Raw genomic sequence first — 15,352 nt, forward strand, 5'->3', positions numbered from 1 at the left:
CCACTGCCCGCTGCGAGTCGGCAAGGACGACGCAGCCTGCTGCCGTCTGTTACGTTATTTTGGAATGTTGCGGGGGCGGTTGGTTCGTATATATACTACGCAGCTGCTAGTTGCATCGCACCCGTCCTATCTCTGGCTGATCGATGATCATAACCATCCTTCCACTAGCTACCTAGCTACTAGGTCGAGCATGCGTCTAAAAACTGCTGCAGTGGCGTCACGTTCTTTAGGCCAGTCTTTTGAAGAGAGTTTTCTAGAATGACACGTCACACCTACAATCTTGATTTGCATAATGAAAGCTCCTCTCTCTTTTTTTAGCGAACGTGCCTGAGCACGTATTTCATTAAGAGGATAGAAGAAAAAAAACAAACAGACAGATTGGCCATGAACCATGGTTCATGACACACAGGTGGGGTACAGATAGTTCCGTTAATTACAGGGTAACAATTGCGCGACCAGGCACGCAACCTCGCCGATTAGGTATCTGATGGCCACAAAGGCTAAGAAAAGTATTCAAAGAACTAAAGCCCGCCTGAATCCAGTCAGAGATTTCCTCAAAAATACGAAGGACAACCGCTTCGATCTGCTCAGCGACATGATCAAAAGTTCTCCGGTTCCTCTCCTTCCAGATGATCCAGAAGGTTAAGAGCACCAGGGAGTCAAAACACTTGCGGTCGACTTTGCCAAATCTTTTCCAGGCAGCTAGCCACCAGTCGGCGAAGTTGTCATCCTGCAGTTGAGGCGCCGCAAGTTGCCAGCGAGCATGCCTGAACAACCGGTACCAGACCTGTCTGGAGAAAGAGCAGCCAATAAGCAAGTGAGAGATGGTTTCAGGCTCTTGGCAGCACAGAACGCAAGTGTCATCTTGTTGTAAACTGTGCCTCTTCCGTCTCTCCGCTGTCCAGCATCGGTCATGGAGGGCCAGCCAACCGAAAAACCGGCATTTCCCAGGCGCCTTTGTTTTCCAGAGGATTTTGGCACCCGCGACTGCTGTTTGACCCAGAAAGAAAGCACGGTAAGCGGATGCCGTAGTGAAAACATGATCTGCCGTCCACTTCCAGAGAAAACGATCCGGTGTGCTACTTTGCAGCTGCGTGGATTCAACCATGTCCCAGATCCTGAGGTAATCAAGGATCACTTGAACAGTCAATGCACCAGAGATATCGTGCACCCATGCCCTCTGGCAGCAGCCAGCAGCCACAGTCCGCGTTTGGCATGCCCGGGCGCCAACAGCATTGTAAAGACATGGTGCTAAGTCAGCAATAGAGTGACCCTGCAGCCAGCGATCTTGCCAGAACAGAACACTGAGCCATCACCCAGTTGAACCGAGATGGAGGCATCGAACATAGCAGTGACAATGGGGTCATGCTTGACCGGTAAGTGCGACCATGGCCGGGAAGTATCCGTTTTTTGAAGCCAAAGCCAACGCAGACGCAGAGCATAGCCAAACAGTTCCAGATTAATAATACCAAGACCTCCAAGCTCGGGCAGCCGACATACCTTGGGCCACGCAATGGCACAGCAACCACCTTTTGCTGATGCCCCGCCATTCCATAGGAAGGATCGTCTTAATTTGTCTATGCACTTAATGACCCAGGGAGAAATTTCAATGGCTAAGGCAGTGTGGATGGGGATGACCGAGAGCTTAGACTTGATTAAAACAGTTCGACCTGCCTTACTGATAAGTTGCGCTTTCCAGGCCGGCAAACAATTGGCGACTCTGTCGACAAGTGGCTGCAGGTCTGTTTTCTTTAGCCTGGAGATAGCCAGAGGAATGCCAAGGTATGTGATGGGAAAAGAGCCCAATTTGCCAGGAAAGAAGGTCAACAAAGTAACAGTGTCTTCCAAATGACATCTTATCGGCGAGATAAGGCACTTGTTACCATTTGTTCGCAGCCCGGAAGCTTGGCCAAAAATTTCCAGAATCACCCGAGCGAGCACCAAGTCCTGCTGCTTGGGCGCCAAGAAGAGGACCACATCATCAGCATAGAAGAAAGCACGCTCTTTGATCTTGCCGTCCAAAACTTCCAACAGACCCAAGTTGTCAGCAGCTCTGAACATCGCATTAAGCGCCTCCATGGCCATAACGAACAAAAGCGGCGAAAGCGGGTCTCCCTGTCTCAAACCTCTAGCGTGGCAAATTCTACGGCCCGGCATGCCATTAAGGATAATTCGTGTGCTGGCTGTAGAGAGGAGCAAGGAGATCCAGTTGATCCAACGGCGGGAGAAACCCATGTGTTCAAGCAACAGGAACAAAAATGACCAGCTGACAGTATCAAACGCCTTAGCGATGTCCACCTTCATCAATGCACATGGCCTCTTATTCCGATGCAGCAGCTTAGCCGAGAGCTGTACGGCTCTGAAATTCTCATGAATCAGCCGTTCTCTGATAAAAGCACTTTGATTTGGCTTGACGAGCTGCTGCATGAGGGGCGCGAGACGAGTAGCCAGCACCTTAGTGAAGAGCTTGGCAAAACTATGGATGAGGCTAATCGGGCGGTAATCACTGATCTCTGAAGCATCTCCTTTCTTCCGGAGCAGCACAATATAGGCTTGGTTAATTAGATAAAGGCTGCGACCGTCAAGCGACCAAAGAGCATGAAAAGCTCGCATGATGTCCGGCTTGATGATGCTCCACGCAGTTCGATAGAAAAGCCCGAAGAAGCCATCGGGCCCAGGCGCGCGGTCAATCGGAATTTCCAGAATAGTGCGCCACACCTCTTCCTCCGTGAAACAAACATCCAGTAACGAGGTGTCAATTGTGGGCAGTCCAAGAAAGTTGAAGTCAAGCTGCGCAGTACGGGTACATTCGGTCCCCAAAAGATCATCAAAGTGCTTGAAAAAAGCTTCGGCCTTTTCCTCTTCACGCACCAGACGTGCATCCCCAACACGTACGCTTTCAATGTAGTTCTTACGGCTCCTGTGGCAAGCTTGAAGGTGAAAGAATTTAGTATTCGCATCACCTTCCGCCAAGTAGGTGATGCGCGACCTCTGTCGAACAATGGTCCGCTGAAGTGAAGCCAAGCCTAAGCAGTTAAGCTTGGCCTTGTGTCGCAAAGCCAATTCGTATGGCGCCAAGGCACGATGCTCTTGCGCACAATCAAATCGGAGGACCAGCTCTTTGGCAATTGCCAGCTGCAACTGAACATTTCCAACATGTTTGGCACTCCAGCTCTTCAGTGCTTTGGCCGTGGCGCGAAGCTTGATATCAAGAATTCGGAAAGGATCCAGATCAGTACACGGCAACGGAGCGTTCCAAGCCTCGGCAACCACTTCCGTATACCCTGGATATCTCGGCCAAATGTTCTCAAATCTGAAGCGCTTAAAATGTGGGATAGCGCAATCAGTACGTAGGAGCAAAGGAGCATGATCTGAACATTCCGTGGAGAGGGCGGAGAGGTCATGATTCGGGAATGCCTCGAGCCAATCATCGGAGACAAGAAAAGCGGTCAAGCCTTTCGAGCGTGGGCGAGTCCCGTTCATTGGACCAGGTAAAGCGACGCCCTTTTAGATAGAGTTCCTGGAGTTCCAAATCATCAATAAGGCGGCGAAAGCGGCCCATCATCCTTCGGTGTAAGCTACCATTGCTTTTGTCCTCCGCCTTGTAAATGATGTTGAAGTCGCCACATATCATCCACATACCGGAACAAGATTGCCGCACACTCCTCAACTCCTCCAGGAACTGCATCTTGAGTCGATCACCCTGCGGCCCATAGACCACGGTGATCCACCAAGAGTCCCCTGATGCCCGAAGAGTGATAAGCGCGGAGAGTGAGAACTGCCGGTAAACCGGACAAGATGCTGACCAGACGCCACGGTTCCAAGCAAGGAGAATCCCACCACACGTGTGCGACGCTGGTAGGGCAAAGCAGTCAAAATCAAGACCCAACATGTCACGCACGATGGAATCAGAGCATGAATCCAACTTGGTTTCTTGTAAGGAAACAAGCGACGCACGCTGCTCCCCTGCCAGGTTTCTTACAACATTACGCCGTGCCCTGGAATTGAGGCCACGCACGTTCCACACAAGGAGGTTCTCAGAATTCATTGATACACAAATTAAGCGACCAAAAGGAGCAGGCACGCTCACTCGACCAGCTCGTCAACCACAAGACCAGCGTGTGGCGCGCCGGCCGGCAACAGCACATCTAAGGCCTCACACTGGGAATTGGTGAGGGTGGATGAGAAAGTATCCACAAACTGCTGGTACGCAGTAGCATCCGGAGGGCGCGTGGCAGAGGTTATGCCAAATTTTTTCATCATGACGTTTTGCACCTGGAGAGCTGGTTTTGTCGCCCGATGACGAGATTTCCTTGCGAGGCGCTCGCTGCGACGGATGGACACCGGGAGCTCTGGAGGTTTTGCCCTTCTGCGTGGTGGAGTAGTGCAGAGGACGGCGGGCGGGTGCGCCATACAGCATGCAGAAGCAAAGTTATTAGCGACCAACTTAACCGGCGAGGAAGCACCAGAGAGGGCTTCAATTGGTAGCGGCTGCCGTGATCCCCGGGTGAAACTAACATGTCGCGAAGAGCCGGGAGGGGTGGCGATTGAGGGCAACTGCGACTCGGCGCCGAAACGTACCAATTCAAGGTCCGCGGCTCCCAGGTCATGCACGCCAGAATCCACATAGGAGAAGGGGACGGGGTCAGGAATCGAAACCCGAGTAGGCGGCCCAACGGAGCACCGCCCATCGACAGGCACGTCCCGGCCCAAGGGATGTGGCGACCCAGTAAGGGACGGCGCGGCGCAGAGGCCGTCGCGGCCCAAGGAGGCTTCTAGCGACATTGGGTCAAGTCCAATGCAGCGATGCGGCCCAGGTGAGGAGGTCGGCATCCGCTCTTCCACAGGGGACAGAAGCCACGCCGCCTTGTCCAGGAGCGGGTGTTGCCCATGGCCACCGGACCGACCGGGAGGGCTTCCGAGGGAAGCTTCGGCGAGCATCGGGTCAACAGCTTCAACCTGGGGCCCGCCAACAGCATGGGATGGCGTGAGCAGGACAACGGCCAATGAGGGGTCGTCATGGGGATTGGGGCACTGGGCACGCCTCGAGTCTCGGGCCAACGACCGTTGCCCGAAGCATAGCGGGGCTTTGAGCGACCAACTCAACGCTGGGGCTGGTGGGCCCCCCCTCCGAACGCACCTCGTCAGCGATAATGGAGTCCGCCGGAGCATCAGAGCCGCCACCGCCAGCACCGACCGGCAGACTGCCAGGGTCGTCGAGCTTGCGGAAGACGGTGCGCCGCGGACAGGAGCAAGAGCGGGAACTTCGGCGAACACCCGGATGCACGTCTTCCTCGTTGGAGTCACTGTTCAGACGATCCGGGATGTCGTACGGACTCACAGACGAGTCGGAGTCGTCATTCCAGTCTTGGATTTCCAGAATCTCGATCTCGACCCGGTGCCGGAGAAGGGGTTGACTGTGAAAGATGATTTCCGCCGACCGGAGGAAGAGCTCGGCACCCACGTTTGTGTCCACCGGTTCCGGGATGCGAATGACGACCTCGTTGGGGATGAGATCAGGGTCAACGCACCAAGCAGCCGCCTGGAAGCGCCTTAGGTCGCGACGAGCGATGGTGGCGGGGGTGGGCACCGGATCAGCACAAGCATCGCCGAGAATGCGTTGAGCAGTATCGACCGACCAAACGTGGGATGGGATACCGCGCATCTCCAGAAGAACCCTGAACTTCATGGATTCGGCGTCAGCTGAAGCCAAGCGACGCCATCTCCGGAAGCGCAGGACCATGTCCGCCACCGGCAGAGGGGGAGCATGCAGGACCCTCTCGAGAACGACAACTTCCTTGAAAACAAGCAGGAAATCCTCTGGGTGGAAACGGTGTATGGTGAAACCATCAGCAGGGACATGATAGTTTTCCACGATGAACCGATGTACCGCCGAGGGGGAGAACGACGGCCTGGTGCCCACCACGATTGCCGTCAGTGCCATCGAGGACAGAACGTCTTCCTCTGCCTGCAGCGCGTCGGAGCGTGGGATGGTCACCGTGGCAGAGGAGGGTCGGCGGGAGGGGTGGCCCCGAGGCAGCAGTGGTGGCGGACAAGGCGACCAGGCGAACACCGGGGATGGTGCCGCCGACGGCCCGCAAATAGAGGGCGGGCCGGAATATTGACGACCAGTGGAGGCCGACCCAGACGGAACTGTGGAGGCCGAGGCCGCAGAGCGACCATGGCGACCCAGCAGAGCAGCGGCCGCCGCATCCCGGCAAGCACCAATCCGGCGAAACGGTCGACCGAGGTTCCTCGAGGGAGCGCCCGAACGACCCCTCTTGCAGTATCTGGCGGAGTGGCCCTCGCGTTCACAGCGGAGGCAGCGGGAAGGAAAGGTGCAGCGCGCCGCAATATGCTCATGGGACAAGCAATTGAAGCATCGTCCCACTAAATCAGCGGGCACCGGCCGACGGGGAGGGGGACGACGGGCGCGGCGGCTCTCCGCCCGCAGCTGCCGCTTGCTCACCACACGCTGAAAGCCGTCGGCATCGACCAAAGGGGCAGTACGCGACCGAGGCGGCGGAGACGGTGCCCGGCGTGGGTACGACCGACGGGCATCAGCCATGAAGCCTCCAGCATTCCGGTGCGGCGGCGACACACGGCGACCCGGGAGGAGCGGCGCTTTGCCCTTCGAGGTAGGGGGTGGGGGTCCAGCAGGTCGTCCTCCTCGACATCGGAGTTGGAGGGGATGCTAAAGCAAATACCCTCCGGCGTGCAGCTAGGGCGGTGGCTGGGGCCAGCTCCCGAGGAGGAGGAGAAGGGGCTGGCGTTGGGGTTCAGGGATCTGCGGCGCGAGGCCTGGGAGGGGTGGCCGCCGGCGCCGGAGCAGTCGCCGGCGGGTTGGGGCGAAGGGGTGCGGCGCGGGGAGGGGGGTTGGAGACATCGCGGCATGAAGTCCGCCAAAGAGGACTAGTAAGCTGCAATTGCAAATGCTAAAGCTCCTCTCTCTCAATGTATAATTTCATAGCTCAGGTTCATATACCAAGAAAATTCCGAAAAGCAAGCCTCTTTCCGTGCTTTCTCAAAGACTGGCGAGCAAACCTCCCCACTTGATCTGATTATCATTCATATGCCAAGAAAATAATAGATCACCAAAGAGCAAACAAATCTGAACTATCCATGATCCATCGACAAACCATGCGGCCGGATCTTCGTCCGCGAGGTGCGAGAGAGGTGCCGCTACAGCGTCAAGACTCAAGAGAACCGCGAAGAAGCTGGCGAGCGAGAGTACGAGCGCTGTCGATGCCTCTCGATCCCATGAAACTCTCTCCTTCTCCCTTCTTGACATGTACGCAAAATCAATGATAAAATATACAATCCAATATCATGAAACTCCCCATGAAATTCCTATTGAGGCTCCCTCTGCTAGCTCGCTCCCAATGCAGGGTGCGTCTACTGTTTATATAAAAGTTGTTCAAAAACTGTTTATATAAAGTTGATGGCGACACTCCAAGCGGCTTCCTTTCTCCAAATGCATGCAATCCTCTATCTCGGCTAACGGAGAAACTGAAAAAAATAATTACACGTCACAATATACTACTTTTTTAGGGGGTCACGATATACTACGTGACAGCGTTGGCAAACCTTTTTTTTTTCCTTTTAACCCCCGGCTCGCCACCCACGGACAAGCAATAAGTCACGCACTCACGTCGTCACAATGGGCGAAAAACCACCGGCGCACGCGAATGCATCTTTCAAGTTTGTTGCCCCGGCCGGCCCCAAGAGAACGACATACCCCAATTAATGCAAGTCGGTATTGGCCACGAATTAATGATACAACGAGACCTCCATTATTATTGATTATTGTTAGTTAACTAGCTACTGACGAGTAGATCAGACACGAAAGCAAGCAATATCTTTGACATGCTTCATATTTAATTTGGCGTTAATTATTAGTCCTATCTAGATCGACGTACATACAGTCATCAAGCTAACATTATAAAATAAAGATGTAGGAATAATCGGATGTGTACTTGACGACGGGCAGGCAATATCATACAAATAAAGGAATTCCCGCACCGTGTGCCCGCCAACGGAATCTAAATGAAAGGTAGCTGCACACGTGTCGTACCCGGCCGCGGTCACCTTCATGCAATGATATATGCCTTATGGCGCCTTGAAGGGGCGAATACTAAATGGCCCTAGCTTAGCGTGATGAACCACTTTACTGTTAACCCCGTTTGGAAGTTTGGAATTGAATTCCATTCTAATAGTCACAAACTATTATTGTTGACTATATGAAGGGAGATACTTATATGCTCTATTTTTAGTACAGAGGAGTGAGCCAAAGAGCGTACCAGAAGTTATGGAATTAAGACAAAGCTGCTTGGTGTACATAATCAATTTTCATCTCCCGCCCTAAATTTAGGATAGACTTATATCTAAACTTTGAAAAGTGGTGGGATGTCAAATTCTAAACTAAATAGCCTAGTTTATTAAGTAGATTTTAATTCCTCCAATATGAGAGGATGCAAACGGCCCTAAATTAAAGATTCTTCTTTTTGTTTATATATAAAAAAGGAGGAACTGAAGCCGAATTGAACCGTAGTAGAGATGTTTTGGTATAGCAACAAGGAGAATATATTCATATAGAGCTAGGCTCTCGCGGGAAGATAATGGATAATGGAATAAGGTGGCTTCGTCTACGAAGAAGATAGTACGTGAATGAAGCAAGCAAGAAAACACAAATCAGCAAACAAGCAAGAAAACGTTTCCTTGTGCTCGCTTGACTATGGCTGGTACTCAATATTTCTGACTGGCTAGTAGCTGGTGGCTGGTACTGATTTAGTATGAGAGAACAATATTGCTGGATGATCAGTCACATGGCATCGCATCGCAGGATAATTCTATTCTTTTTGGTTTCCACTTTGATGAAAATAAAGGCTGGCTGGCAACAAGATGCCACACGCGGGCCTAGTCTACATGGGCCTCTCGCGAGGAGGCCTCCAATGGACAACTACAAGACGGGCCGGTGTCGTCTGAAAAAAAAACAAGACGAGCCGGTGGAAAAGCAAGAGGCCCGTTATTACCTTCGGCATCGCGGCCTGTTACTAGTTTTGTGGGCTGTCCCGCACCGGGCCGGCCTATACATCAATATGTAGGCGCTGCCGCTGTGACGTGACGTGTGAGGGTCGAGGACTTGAGTTGAGTTATTTCTGCTTGCTTGGACTGCAATGCACTCAATGCATGCTTAGTAGTATGGTTGGCGGTTCGGTTGGTGGTGGCACGGAAAAGGCGCCTCCTCTCGGTCTACATGGGACGGACGACGCAGGCACGGCAGCCTCGAGTCTAGAGGCACGCCACACCCATGACGGATGTGGAGCGCAGCCGTCCCATGTGGACAAGGTTGATGGCAATAAGAACGACGCGTTTACCGGTACGCAAGCCAGGGCCCATGTGGCCTGGCCTGCCGTCTGTCTCGATCTCTCTCCTTTTTTAAAAAAAAAATTACAGCACTCTTGTGCGTCGTCCAAGGAAAGGAAGCGTAGAGATGGATGCAGATAGTTAGTAGTATCGATGGGATACGGTCGCCCATCCGGCCATCCCCAGACCCATATGGCCCGCCAGACCATGCTCAAGCGTGTCCTCGCGGCTGCTCATGTTGGCATGGCATGGCGCAATAAACATTTTCACATTTCATTGATAGTACAATACAGGTGGTGGGTGATGGATATGCTCAGGTTCACTACTGCCGGTGAGTAGTGATGTTGCAAAAAGATTTTGGCCTTATTTAGATCATTTTACATTTTGTATTTTTGCATTTTTGGAAGGAAATTTTTAATATTTGAAGTATTAAATGTAGACTAATTAAATATCTCGTCCGTAAACTACGAGACGAATCTAATGAGCCTAATTAATTTATCGTTAAAGTATGTTTACTGTAGGTTTAATTCATCATAGAGACGGAGAGGATTCCTGGAAACTTCCTCTGCATATCTTGTGCAGGCGCAGCAATGCAGGCAGCATGGTGAATGTCCCCAGGCTGGCGGCGGTCAGTCAAAACCTGCGGGCGTGGCGGCATCCTCCTACCACAGCTAGCAGTAGCACTGGTAACGGAAACGGGCAAGAAACACGCACGCCCACTTCGTCTTGGCTTCCCTTTCCTTCCCAGACGCTCCCCCTCTCCCCTACACATTGCCTTCCAAACCAAAACCCATCCAGAAAGCCTCTCCGTCTCCTCCCCCATCCCCTACTTTCCATCCCCCGCTCCATCCATCTATCCCCGCCGCGCCCATGGACGCCGCCGCCGCCGCCTGAGGGACCCATCGCCTCGGATCGCACGGCATTACGCAGGGGCAGCCGGATCTGGGAGCGCCGCGCTGACGGGTCACCGGATCTGCGCATCCTTTCTTCCTTTTTTTTGTGTATGTGCCTTTTTTTGTGTATGTGCGTATGTTCGATTCAGCGTCCTGCAATGCCTCCCGTGTCCAACTCTAGGATTTTGTTTGGTTTTTTCTACTTCCAATTCTAGGTTCTTCTCTCGTGTTTGTGTTATCCCCCCCCCCCCCCCCCCCCCCAATAGGCTCTGTATGTTTCTGGAATCGCAGGTCTTTTTATGCGTCTGTTTGGAAAGTCCAGCTTCACTTGGATGTTTATCTTAGTTCCTTCCTTTTCCTTTTTCCACCAGGTCATCAGTTGCGTTGCTTTCGAACGTCCGAGTTCAGCGCTCCGGGCGCGACGTCAAAAAAAGCTCCATCCTTTTGCACCGGTACAACTTTTTTCGATATGCTTCCTGATTTAACAACTCTAATCGCGCCAACGTGCATGCTCAGATTCAATAGATTATACGCGTCAGTCTCAGCCCTATGATTCCTGCGCTCTATCTGTAAAGTCTGATGTGCTTCAGTGCTCTTTCCTCAGATAAGTCCAGAAACCCAAATATTAATAATCCTAGCCTGTTCTTTTTTTTTTGGGTTTGTCGACATCAGCTCTCAACTACCAAACATCGGTGTCACCGACCAGTGCTTAGCGAATCGCCTCGGAGACTTATGTATGGTCCCAGAATCAGGTGTCAAAAGGATTATTCTAGTCTTCGCTTGATTGATGTGGACAGATACAGGTTTTAGGACATGATCCATCAAGCGTTTTTTCCTTTTCTTTTTAACAAAACTGGATTCTACAATTTCTTTTCGTTACTGATAGCCTATTTCATAAATTCTCCTGCTCAAGTAGCCACTCAATGGACTCATATTTGCTGGCATTGCTAACAGTGCACTATTTTCTCTCTGCAGTGCAATACTGTGAGCTACTACAGCATCAGCTGCAACACGTCTCGATCTAGATCCAGTCATCCTTACAACGCAACTGTGCCTCTCTTCCTTCGACGTCTGCGTGGAGTGGAGATCCAGCCAGCCTTGAGTTGACTCTTCTTTTGTTGGTAAGGGAACCTTGCTTGCTTGGGAAGATTAGTGTCTTTCACTGCCAGTCCTCAAATCCAAATATTAGATCTTGGTACACACCTGTTCCACTCAGATTGTTTCTGGTATGTTTGCTGCATTTTGTAGTAGTAATATCGTTTTGTTTTCCAAAAAAAAGTGTTGGGGAGTTCACCTGAACACTCCTAGTGATTTAGTCTTTCAATGTACGTCGTCTGTTTACAAGTTTTACGACATGATCGAAAAATTGCTGCATGAGTTACTATATGGAAGTATAATTCTCATTTAAGCTGTATCTTTAAATGTAATTATACTTTCTAGTAATTCAATTTGCACGTTCTGTTTGTTTTGTTGTTGTTGTTTGTGTTAGCCTGTTACAATTGTATTTTTATATTTTCGCTCAAGTAGCTATTTCATGGATTCCTATTTCTAGGCAATTCCAACAATTTCTCTCTCTTGTGCAGTGCAGTATAGTGAACTACAACATCAGCAGAGGCAATGGCTGCATATAAGCTGGGTGTGGAGGTCGTAAGTGCTCATGACCTGATGCCCAAGGACGGGCAAGGTTCTGCCAGTGCTTGCGTCGAGCTCACTTTTGATGGGCAGCGGTTCCGCACTGCCGTCAAGGAGAAGGACCTGAACCCAGTGTGGAATGAGCGCTTCTACTTCAATGTATCAGATCCTTCTAATCTTCCTGAGCTCGCCCTTGAAGCATATGTCTACAATGTCCACAAAACCATGGAAAGTTCCAGGTCCTTCCTTGGGAAGGTTAGGATTGCTGGAACCTCATTTGTGCCCTTTCCTGACGCGGTGGTCATGCATTATCCATTAGAGAAGCGCGGGATGTTCTCTCGCGTCAAAGGAGAACTGGGTCTGAAAGTATACATCACCAATGACCCCGCCATCAAAGCTTCAAACCCTCTTCCTGCAATGGACCCTGTTTCGAATAATCCTCCTCTAGCTCCAAGTGCAGCAGAGCAAATTGCAGCTGATATAACTGGTACTAACCTGCACCAATCTCAGGAGCATAGGTCTGAGGCGAGAACCTTACACACCATTGCTAAGGAGGCACAGCATCATCATAACCATGGCCATCTTCCAGCTAGTTTTGGTGAGCAGCCTTCCAAGTACTCTGTAGACCAGATGAAACCTGAACCTCAACAACCCAGGATCGTGAGAATGTATTCAGCGGCCTCCCAGCAGCCCATGGACTATGCACTCAAAGAGACCAGTCCATTTCTTGGTGGTGGGCAGGTTGTCGGTGGCCGGGTTATACGTGGTGAAAAGCATGCTAGCACTTATGACCTTGTGGAGCGAATGCAGTATTTGTTTGTTCGTGTGGTCAGGGCTCGGGACTTGCCTGACATGGATGTCACTGGAAGCCTGGATCCGTTTGTTGAAGTGAGAGTTGGCAACTATAGAGGGATAACTAAGCACTTTGAGAAGCAGAGGAATCCTGAGTGGAATGCAGTCTTTGCCTTTTCCAGGGACCGTATGCAGGCATCTGTCCTTGAAGTTGTGGTCAAAGACAAAGATTTGCTAAAGGATGACTTTGTTGGCTTGGTGCGATTTGATTTGAATGATGTTCCAATCCGTGTGCCCCCTGACAGCCCACTGGCTCCAGAATGGTACCGGCTTGTTGGAAAGAGTGGGGATAAGTCCATGGGTGAGCTCATGCTTGCAGTTTGGGTTGGCACCCAAGCTGATGAAGCATTTCCTGATGCCTGGCATTCAGATGCTGCAACACTTGAAGATCCATCTGCTGTAACACACATGAAGTCTAAAGTTTATCATGCTCCCAGATTGTGGTACCTGCGAGTTAATATAGTTGAGGCCCAAGATGTTGCTATATTCGATAAGACCCGCTATCCTGATGTATTTGTGAGAGCTCAGGTGGGGCATCAACTGGGGAGGACAAAACCTGTGCAGGCTAGAAATTTCAACCCATTTTGGAATGAAGACCTTTTGTTTGTGGCTGCTGAACCATTTGAGGATAACCTTATTCTGACTCTTGAAGATCGTGTAGCTCCTAATAAAGATGAAATGCTTGGCCGAGTAATTATACCATTGACAATGATTGATAGACGTGCTGATGACCGTATTGTCCATGGAAAGTGGTTCAATCTCGAGAAGCCCGTACTTGTTGATGTGGACCAACTGAAAAAGGAAAAGTTCTCTACTCGGCTTCATCTCCGTCTCTGTCTTGATGGAGGTTACCATGTTCTTGATGAGTCGACAAACTACAGCAGTGACCTTAGACCAACAGCCAAGCAACTCTGGAAGCCATCCATTGGTTTGCTTGAACTTGGTATCCTTGGTGCTCAAGGGATTGTTCCTATGAAAACACGGGATGGAAAAGGTTCATCAGATACCTATTGTGTTGCTAAGTACGGGTCTAAGTGGGTAAGGACACGTACCATCATGAACAATCCAAACCCCAGATTCAACGAACAGTACACCTGGGAAGTCTATGATCCAGCAACTGTCCTGACTATTGGTGTTTTTGACAATGGCCAACTTGGAGAGAAGAGTGGGGAGAAGACATCCATTGGCAAAGATGGGAAGATAGGCAAGGTTCGAATACGCCTTTCCACACTTGAAACTGGGCGTGTGTACACCCACTCATATCCTCTCCTGGTTCTCCACTCATCGGGGGTCAAAAAGATGGGTGAACTGCACCTAGCGATTCGATTTTCCTCAACATCACTGGTTAACATGTTGTATCTGTACTCTCGTCCTTTGCTTCCAAAAATGCACTATGTGCGCCCGATACCTGTGCTTCAGGTTGATATGCTGCGCCATCAAGCTGTCCAGATTGTGGCTGCTCGACTTAGCCGGATGGAGCCACCTTTGAGAAAGGAAGTTGTTGAATACATGACAGATTTTGATTCTCACTTGTGGAGCATGAGAAAAAGCAAAGCAAACTTCTTCAGACTCATGACAGTTTTCTCAGGCTTGTTTGCAGTTAGCAAGTGGTTCAGTGGTGTTTGTGCATGGAAGAATCCTATTACCACTGTGCTAGTTCACATTCTCTATATAATGCTGGTGTGCTTTCCAGAGCTCATGCTCCCAACAGTGTTCTTGTACATGTTTCTTATAGGGATTTGGAACTTCCGCTACCGACCTCGCTATCCTCCACACATGAATACCAAGATCTCTCATGCAGAGGCTGTTCATCCTGATGAACTTGATGAGGAGTTTGATACATTCCCTACAAGCCGCAATACTGAGGTTGTAAGGATGAGGTATGACAGACTGAGAAGTGTTGCTGGAAGGATTCAAACAGTGATTGGTGATATAGCAACACAAGGGGAGAGGGTTCAAGCATTGCTTAGCTGGAGGGACCCTCGGGCCACAGCAGTCTTTGTCCTATTTTGTTTGATAGCAGCAGTAGTCCTGTATGTTACACCACTTCAAGTTCTTGCTGCACTAGGCGGGTTCTATGTCATGAGGCACCCAAGGTTCAGACATAGGTTACCATCAGTACCAGTGAACTTCTTCAGGCGGTTGCCAGCAAGGACCGACAGTATGCTATAAATAAGCTGCCATTTGGTGGTCTTAAAATTGTAATACCTAGAGATGCTTTCTCTGTTACTGTAGTCTGGTTGACTTTGTTGCTATTTATAATTATGCTCAGGACTTGAGAGCCTGTAAATCGTATCAGTTGCTGAATTCTTGGAATAATTGCTAAAATCATGTTTAGACCTATCAGTTCTTGGTTTTGTGTTGATCCTTTCTGAAATTCATTCTTCGCCACTGTTTAGCAGCTCGCTTTGTTCTGTGCTGTCCCCTCATCTGCAGTCCTAAAATTGCATTTAGCTATGGATCTGCTAGCTTATATTCAAAACGGAAATCTTGAGCAACTACTGATCGTTGTGCAGCCCATTTTCTGGGGTTAATTTCTGCTTTTTAAAACTAGTCCAGGTTTGCGCATGCGAGTTTTACTTGTAATTCAGCTTCATGTAAGGATAGGA

General features: G+C 50.3%; 1 protein-coding gene across 6 annotated transcripts; it reads left to right on the top strand.

Moving 5' to 3' along the window:
* Positions 1 to 10,104: 10,104 nt before the first annotated feature.
* Positions 10,105 to 15,089, top strand: LOC120682821 (FT-interacting protein 3-like). Of its 6 annotated transcripts, none has more exons than XM_039964848.1 (4): positions 10,105 to 10,367; positions 10,631 to 10,711; positions 11,235 to 11,380; positions 11,848 to 15,089. In XM_039964848.1, the coding sequence occupies exon 4, from the start codon at positions 11,877 to 11,879 to the stop codon at positions 14,913 to 14,915; it is 3,039 nt and encodes a 1,012-aa protein (XP_039820782.1). In that variant the 5' UTR covers positions 10,105 to 10,367; positions 10,631 to 10,711; positions 11,235 to 11,380; positions 11,848 to 11,876; the 3' UTR covers positions 14,916 to 15,089. The 6 variants fall into 6 exon arrangements, with proteins under 6 accessions (XP_039820782.1, XP_039820783.1, XP_039820780.1 ...); XM_039964849.1 differs by having other exon boundaries at positions 10,105 to 10,329; XM_039964846.1 differs by having other exon boundaries at positions 10,106 to 10,367; positions 11,843 to 15,089.
* Positions 15,090 to 15,352: the final 263 nt, after the last annotated feature.

The sequence above is a fragment of the Panicum virgatum genome, chromosome 7N, assembly GCF_016808335.1.
Source record: "Panicum virgatum strain AP13 chromosome 7N, P.virgatum_v5, whole genome shotgun sequence".
NCBI lineage: Eukaryota > Viridiplantae > Streptophyta > Magnoliopsida > Poales > Poaceae > Panicum > Panicum virgatum.